The sequence below is a fragment of the Oxyura jamaicensis genome, chromosome 23 (genome assembly GCF_011077185.1).
Source record: "Oxyura jamaicensis isolate SHBP4307 breed ruddy duck chromosome 23, BPBGC_Ojam_1.0, whole genome shotgun sequence".
Taxonomy (NCBI): Eukaryota; Metazoa; Chordata; class Aves; order Anseriformes; family Anatidae; genus Oxyura; species Oxyura jamaicensis.
In genome coordinates, this window is record NC_048915.1 from 4,025,568 (window position 1) to 4,032,989 (window position 7,422).

Consider the following 7,422-nt stretch of genomic DNA (forward strand, 5'->3'; position numbering starts at 1 on the left):
TGTTTTGTTCAGTCAAAAGTTTGACTCCTACTGCTTTTGATTCTCCATCTGATTGTGAGGACATTGCTGGAGTGCTTCCATTTTCACATAGTAGCTGTTCCTTGTCTCATGACCCTCTGGAGGTATCCCTTGTGCTTTCTTTCCTGTGGTAGACATAACACTGAATACTTGAAAGGATTGCCAGGCGCTTATCTCCGACTCTGTTCAACTAATCCTGCTTCAAGGTAGGACTTGGATGTCAGTCAGTTCTTGCTGCTATTGGCTGACTGCCCACAGATAAGGGATGAGCAGATTTAATTGCCACTGGAAAAGTACACGGAGGGATGAATGGTAGGTGCTTCTCACAGCAGCCAAGATACCAATCCTGTTGTTGAAGTAGGCTGTGCTTTCTCAAGACGGTTTAGTACCTGTGCTGTAATGCCTTTGTTTGCTTAAACACTGCCAGTGGAGAACGTACCAGGCATCAAGTGGGGTCATTTGCTTTCCAGCCCCCCGTGTACTTGCATGTGCACTCGTTACAGCTGGGTGTTAATTCTGCTCTGTTATACCTCTGCTTTCCTGGTGTCCTGCTGGTAGTAGTAGAGACTGTAAACTCCTACACGCAACCACCCTGTCAGTGCAGCACCCAAGGGTAAAGGAAAATGCATAGGAGCAAAGTTCTCCCTTGTTCTGTTTTCTGGGTCAGCAGTTGAATGAGCTCCGTATTTGATCATGGTGGGAGCTGCCTCATCCCACAGCCGGCAGTCCTGTCAGGCTGATAGCTGCTCATCTGCAGGGAAGTTTGGGGATGTAAAGGCTTAATGGGAGAGCAGCACAGCTGTCCTACTTTTTTGTGTTTTAAGTTGTTCCTCTTAAGAGGTTATATACAGTGGGATGGAAGATGTAGGACATGCCAAAAACTCCTAAAAGGCCTTACTTCTCTATAGTTACAGAAAAAAGATGACTTATAGGATGGTTTCTGACTACTTGGCCTTGGTACAAAAAAATGCTTTTCTCACACTGATACGCTGTTCCAAGGCGAGGCTTATAAGAGGGCCTGAACTCAGGAAGGTCCTTGCTCCACCTCTTCGACCTCAAGGAAAGCTGGTTTTGTCCAGAACATTTCCCTGCAGAGAAAGAGCAAAAGGGCTCACGGAGCTTGGAGACCTAGACGTACGAGCACTAAAAGTGTCAATCAGCTCCGCTTTCCCGAGGGTACATATCAGTGCTGCAGGGACGAGGTAAAAATGCAACCTCTCCAGCCCCCCAGCAGTATTTGTCCCTAAAGGAAGGGGACAGCCACTGCTCATTAGGACAGGCTTTAGTGCTAGCAGCCCTGAGGAGCTAGCAGGGCTGGAAGGCTACATGGGAAACGTTTTGTAGTTAAAGGAACCCAGATCTGCTGGTAGGCAGCTCTTCCCTCCCGTGTCCTGCTGACGGGCAGCAGCTCTTTGGCTGCCACAGAATCTGAGATTAAAAGGCTGCGGTGCCCACAGGGTCTATTCCAGCAGAGGGAGCAGATTTGCTTGTCCCAGAGCAAGAACTGCTTGTGACAGCTCTGCAGCTGTGGTGCCAACTTAACGGGGACTCTGATCAGGCTGGGGACATGAGCACTGTCACCTACAAAGTGGTGTGAGGCAGAGCCTGAAGTTTGACTCTGGCAGTTGTGCCTGAACCTTCTATTTTATTTCTGAAGACTTCTATTTTTCTTCTTAAACAGCCTGGGGGACTAAAGATTCCCAGGATAGCCATTGACTTGCCTTTAAATTGGAGTCAGAGAGCTGCACAGGCTCTTACCTGAATGCTAATGAAAGCTGAAAATAGTTAAATGAAGTCTCTAGTCCTTTGCTTGCTGAAGACGAATCCTGAACAGAGTAAATGCGGGGTGGCTGACCAGCAGCTGTCCTTATGGCAACTGAAGGTAGAGCAAGAGAAATGCTAATCCCCTGCACAGCCTCGTCACCAAGAGGATTAGGCAGGCATTTATCGATCCCAAGCAAGCAGCCGAGAGGCTACAAAGAGGCAGGAGGAGCAGCAGCCTCCATGGCTGCATTCAGCTTGCTTGCAGGGCGCAGCTGAGCTCTTCCCACAGCCTCCTGCCTGCAGCACCCGTGCTGGGCCGCTTTGCCGGGTAAGTGGGCAGAGGCGGGGGGAGCAGGGCCCCCAGGTGCTCGCCCTTCTTTTTGTGAGCCTGGCACTGGGCAAGCAGAGCCTGGTGCCGACATGTAGCACTGCCACCACGTGTCCCATCAGTGCATGGTGTGAGGCAGGTGAGCGAGGCAGCAGCTGCTGGGGCTGCAGCACATCACCTCTCCACCTCCAGGTCCACGGGGTCCTCATGGGGAAGCGGCGCAGCCTGCCAGTGCTGTGGTGGAGGTGGCTCCTGTGCACTGGGTGCTGGTGGCTCCTGTCACTCTCCAGGACAGCTCTCGAGGGGCTGCGGTGGCTCTGGAGGCTGGCATGGGTTGGTACCATGGGGCTCCATCCCTGAGGGCTTTCCATGCATGTGGGGGCTCCAGGCATGCTGTGGGAGCAGGGCACAAGGTGGGGGCACTGCTGGGGCTGCTTCGCCCATCTCATGGGATGAAAGCACCCATTTTGTGTTGGGGGACTGGGGTTCAGTGCTGCTGGGCTCACTGCCCCATCCAGCAGCATCGCTGTGGGACCGGGACCCTGGTTCTTGGGGCAGGAGGTGTGGGTTGTCAGCGCTGTATGGTTTATAACCCTGGGGATTTGGGGCCTTCGCTCCCTGCTCCAGGATCGGCCCTGCCCGAGGTGGGTTCAAACCCTCTGTCCTCTCCCTCCAGTACCTGCTGATCTGCTACAAGAGCTGCTGGGACTTTGCCTTCCAGTTCACCGAGGAGGTAAATCCCCAGACGTGCCCCAGTACTTGCGGGGCCTCTCCCGGGTGCTGCGGTGAGGCATGGCACACTTCTGGTGCCATGGTTTGTTGGGTGGCTTTCTGGTGGTGGCAGTGGGGTTGTAGGTCCCTGGGGTGCATGGCACGATGGGGTTCCCCACTCAGGGTCAGTGATGAAGGCCACGGGGCTCAGCTGCCCACAGTGGTGTCACTCCCTGCTGTCCATGGTGGCTTTCAGCTTGGCTCGGTGCTGCTCCTGAGGCTGGAAAACAGCGGCGAGGGAAGCGAGGAGGAGGAAGAGGAGGACAGGGTCTCTGCTGCTCCGTTAGAGCCTGGGGAGGCAGGTGGGTCCTTGGGGCCGTGGCGGGCAGGAAGGTCCCTGGTGCTGGATCGGGCATGGTGGGCCCTGGTGGAGCAGAGCTGTGGTGCCAGGGCAGTGGCGGAGCTGCAGCGGCTGCGTGAGGCCAGCGAGGCCACGCTGGGCAGGCTGGAGGCACTGGAGGCCGATGTCCGCTTCCTCTGCACTGAGCTGGGTGCTGAGAAACTGCTGTGGAGCAGCCGGTTCCTGGAGCTGCTGCGGGAGCAGCAAGGCCTACGGCAGCGGGTGAGTGTCCCCCGGGGGTGTCCCCTGGTCCCTGGGCACCCCCAGCCACTCGTGCACTGTCCCAGCTGCAGGAGCGCCCACTGCAATGGGACGGTGGGGACAGCCCCGAGGTAACTGGAGACGTGAAGGAGCCAAACGCCAGCGGGAGCGAGGGAGAGGGCCCAGCAGGTATGAGTGGGGACTTCAGGTCATGCAGACAGTGTGTGGGGAAGAACAAGGCCCCTACAAAGTGGCTGCCACCCCGAGCCATCCTCAGTGCCTGTGTGCTGCTCCCAGCCCCTGCACTGGTGGCTGGGCACCACTGGGAGCCTGGCTCGGTGCTCCCGCAGCACCAGCTCACCCTTGTGCTCTGTTAAAGGATGGCAGTGGATGGAGCAGCCCTGACAGCCCATCCCATGCCCAAGCAGCTTTTTGGGGCCGGGGGTCTGTGACAGGCAGGAGCTGTAAGTGCCAATGGGAACTGGGTACCTCGGGGTCTGCTCAGCGCTGGGGGCCCTGCCCAGGCACCACAGCAGAGCCAGGACAGTGCCGTCCCCTCGGGTTCCCGTGTCCCTGTACGTGCCCATGTCATCAGCCTCCATCCCACAACACGTGGTGCCAGCCAGGCCCTGCCCTGCCCTGCCCAGCCCTGCCCTGCCCATTTAGCAGAACTGCAACCATTTCCCAAAAACATGGAAAGGCCAGGAGGCTGCCCACACCCGGCATCGGGACGGTGCCTTGGGGACAGGAGGGTGCCCTGGCCACATGCAGCTCCTGCTGCACCCACCACAGCCAGCAGCAGCAAGGAAATGGGCTGAGCACCACCCCAGGCCAGGCACTGCCTCCTGCTCTGCCCCAGGGCAGGTCCTCACCATTCCCACATCCACAGCCACCTGCTGAATGCAGCATGGATAGGTGCTCCCCAGGGACCCCAGCTCGGAGCATCTCCCTTATCTGTTGCAACTCACTGGAAGTATCCAGGAACAAGGAGACCAATCTCCAAAAGCCCCCACCGGCGCCTTTCACAAGCTGAAGATGCTGGAGCAAGAGAGGGATTGCAAAAGCCAAGCACTGCCCCGTTCACTTCCTCCTTGGACAAATACATCGGCTCCGGCAGCGTCCCCCACACATGTTGCAACCCAGACGGGGCCCTGCTGAAAGGGACCCAGCACCCAGGGAGGGGCCGAGGGGCTCAGCCCAGGGGTGGGACAGGGCACTGCAGGGGCTCGATCCTGAGTGATGCTGAGCTGCACCAGTGCCAACCCACCTCCACTCCTTCCCAAATGCCAGACCTAGTCCCACAGCCCTGGAACCTCAGCCTGAAACGGGAGAGGAATCCCACCACTCCCCCCCAGGCTCTCTTTTGCCCCTACAAAATAAAGGCAGCAGCCTCCTGCTTTGTCTCCTCTGCTCAGCTTTCTGACTCCACCAGGCAAGGACAGCTCTCAGCACCCACACCAGCACCACGCAGCAAAGCCCCCACTGCTGGCAAGGGGGGTTCCTGCTCCAGGTGCCCCCTGAAACACCACACGGCTCCAACACGTGGTGCCAGGTGCCAGGAGGGGACCCGCGTGTGCCGCCGCCGTGATTCACTCACGGAAGTGCTCGGTGCAAATTTGCAGCCGGGCTTGTGTTGTTCAAAGGAGCATGCGGCAGCGGCGCTTCCTGCAGCCGAGATAATCCTGCCTGCTGAGAAGGCTATGCAAACCAGCCGCTCCTTGCCAGGAGATGGGCAAACCAGCCGCTCCTTGCCAGGAGATGGGCAAACTCCCTCCCAGGATGTTCCCACTGCTCGCGCTGCATCTCCGGCCCCCCTTGCTCAGCTCTTCCCGGCAGGCACAGCACCGGCTGCCACCATCAGCTGCCTGCACCCTTGGCCCTTAACAACCCCCAACAATACCCAGATAAAGGGGGGATGCAATTTCCTAGGATGGGCCAGAAAAAAAAAAAAAAAAAAAAAAAAAAAAAAAATCTTTTATCTGTTTTCTCTCCAGCTGCTGCTTGCTATGGGCTGGAGTTTACCTGGCCTGAGCACAGAGCTCCGCTCTGAAGGTCAGCCAGCGAGCGTATGACCCTGCTTGCCTCCGTCCTGCAGCCACGAGACCTGGCCTCCAGCACAGAGGCTTTTTCGGGAGTATTTCCATGCTGCTTTTGGTGCCAGCACCAGGCAGACTTGTTTGCTGCTGCTCGTGAATTAACACAGTGCTGTGCAGTGGCTGCCACGAGCCTGATCCTGCACCCATCCCAGGGTTCTGGGAAGCCCAAGGGAAGCTGCACGACCCCCCCTGCAGCCCCTGCTCCCCCGGGGCTGGCGGGGTGTAGGGGACAGCAGCGAGCAGGGCTCGCTCCTCCCGACGTGCCCATGCAGCGCCCCGCACCCAGGGACCTGACGCAATGCACATAGCTGCAGCCTGACTCAGCCTGCGCTGACCTGGCTCCTGCACCCTGCCTCAGGTGGGCTGGCCCCGCGCTTCTCAGAAGTGCCAGAGGCAGTGGGGCCCCGCAAATGAGCCACGCCTGGGGCTCTGCTGCAGCAAAATCCCAGCCCCAAAGCAGCCACCTCCACCGGGATCAAAGCTGCAGCCACTGGAAGGACCTCTGGGCAAATCTGCTTGGTCACCTCAGGTAGCTCCCAGGGCCAGCGCCTGCAAACGTAGGCACAGCAGACCCTGCCTCTCCCTCATCCTCCTTCTGAGCTGGAAAAGCGACACAACGTTGAGAAACAGCCAATTCTCAGGCACTGCCCCTTCTCTTCACCTCCCGGGTTACCAGAACCCACCGCAAACAGGCACAAAAATCACAGAGCTCCACCTGCCCGGAGGTGTTATTCACCATCCTTTAGTCCCTGCAGCCACTCTGAGCACTTTGAGAAGCGCTGAAAAATCTGAAAGCCCCCCTGGGGAATCCTGCACCGATGGGGAAACTGAGGCAGCGCCAAGCGGCTTGGCCACAGCCCTGTGGTCAGCAGCAAGCCCCGGGACAGACGTGTCCTTCCCCAGCTGGGTCACGGGCTGCTCCCAACCTGCTCATTGCGGGGTCTGTGTGCCAGGGCTGCTTCCGTGGGTGCAGGAGCTCCCAGCACACAAGTCCCCGGCTCTTCCTTGGGGCCAAAGCAGCACCGCAAGCAGAGCAGGCAAATGCGTGGCACGTCGCCACCAACGGGGCTGTGCTGGAAATCCCCTGCCAGCCCCACGCAGAGAGCAGCTCCCTGCCTCTGCCACGGGCAGGAGCGAAACCAGATGGCAGCAGCCCTGCTCCCACAGCGCTCCCTCCCCACCAGCCCTCGCAGAGCCTTCACCGGCTGAGCAGGAGCTGGGAAACCTTTCCCCAGGGCCCCTGCGCCATGCAAATCCTCCTGACCTATTGCTCAACCAGATGCTGAATTTACTCCAAAGCACTTGTGCAATGCGGGCCTTCAGAGGAGCGGGGGAGGCACTCGGGGGGAAGCACAGGGCTGCTCCACAGAGCTGCTTCTCGCTCCTCGTCTGCAGCTTCCCCTCAGGGGCCACATTGGCCGCTGCTCCCCTCCACCACTGCAGCCTGGGGCTGAGCTCTGCCTCCTGCTCCGGGTGGTTTGCTCTGGGAGCAGCTGGGATGGAGAAAGGATGGAGAAAGTGCTCCTGCTGCCCTGATGCAACTCCCTAAAGGGAACATTTTTCACTTGCAAAGCCTGGCCTTAAGGAGCACAAGGCTCAGACCCCAGGGCGTCGAGGAGCACAAGGAGCAGTGAAAAATGCGCAGCCAGAGGGCTGAGCCCTGGCAGGTACCTGCACAAGCAGCATCCCCAGCGCCCAGCAGCCTCCCAGCCTTGCTTCCCTTCCCTCTCGCAGCACCCAGACCCTCCCCAGCTGGTTGCTGCAGGGCTGGGGGTTGCTTCCTTCATCATTTTCCCCCCTCTGCCCTGGTGCTCTAAATGCTTCCGTGTGACACAGCCTGCCCTGGACGGGCAGGATCATCACACACGAGGGTGCAGCCCCTTTCCCACGGCCCAGGCTGGAGT

At 58.8% G+C, this 7,422-nt stretch overlaps 1 protein-coding gene across 3 annotated transcripts; it reads left to right on the forward strand.

The window, feature by feature from the left end:
• Window positions 1–2,890: 2,890 nt before the first annotated feature.
• On the forward strand, window positions 2,891–4,626 carry LOC118177665. Of its 3 annotated transcripts, none has more exons than XM_035345570.1 (3): window positions 2,891–3,443; window positions 3,509–3,611; window positions 4,282–4,626. In XM_035345570.1, the coding sequence occupies exons 1-3, from the start codon at window positions 2,922–2,924 to the stop codon at window positions 4,320–4,322; spliced, it is 666 nt and encodes a 221-aa protein (XP_035201461.1). In that variant the 5' UTR covers window positions 2,891–2,921; the 3' UTR covers window positions 4,323–4,626. The 3 variants fall into 3 exon arrangements, with proteins under 3 accessions (XP_035201461.1, XP_035201460.1, XP_035201459.1); XM_035345569.1 differs by having other exon boundaries at window positions 4,397–4,626; XM_035345568.1 differs by lacking the exon at window positions 4,282–4,626 and having other exon boundaries at window positions 3,509–3,874.
• The last annotated feature ends 2,796 nt before the right edge of the window (window positions 4,627–7,422 follow it).

What these genes read in the sequence shown, in the direction of transcription:
- LOC118177665 (XM_035345568.1), top strand. Translation starts at nt 2,922, where the DNA reads ATGGTTTGTTGGGTGGCTTTCTGGTGGTGGCAGTGGGGTTGTAGGTCC. An exon ending in AGCAAGGCCTACGGCAGCGG is followed by an intron (nt 3,444 to 3,508) that starts GTGAGTGTCCCC and finishes GCACTGTCCCAG; the next exon opens with CTGCAGGAGCGCCCACTGCA.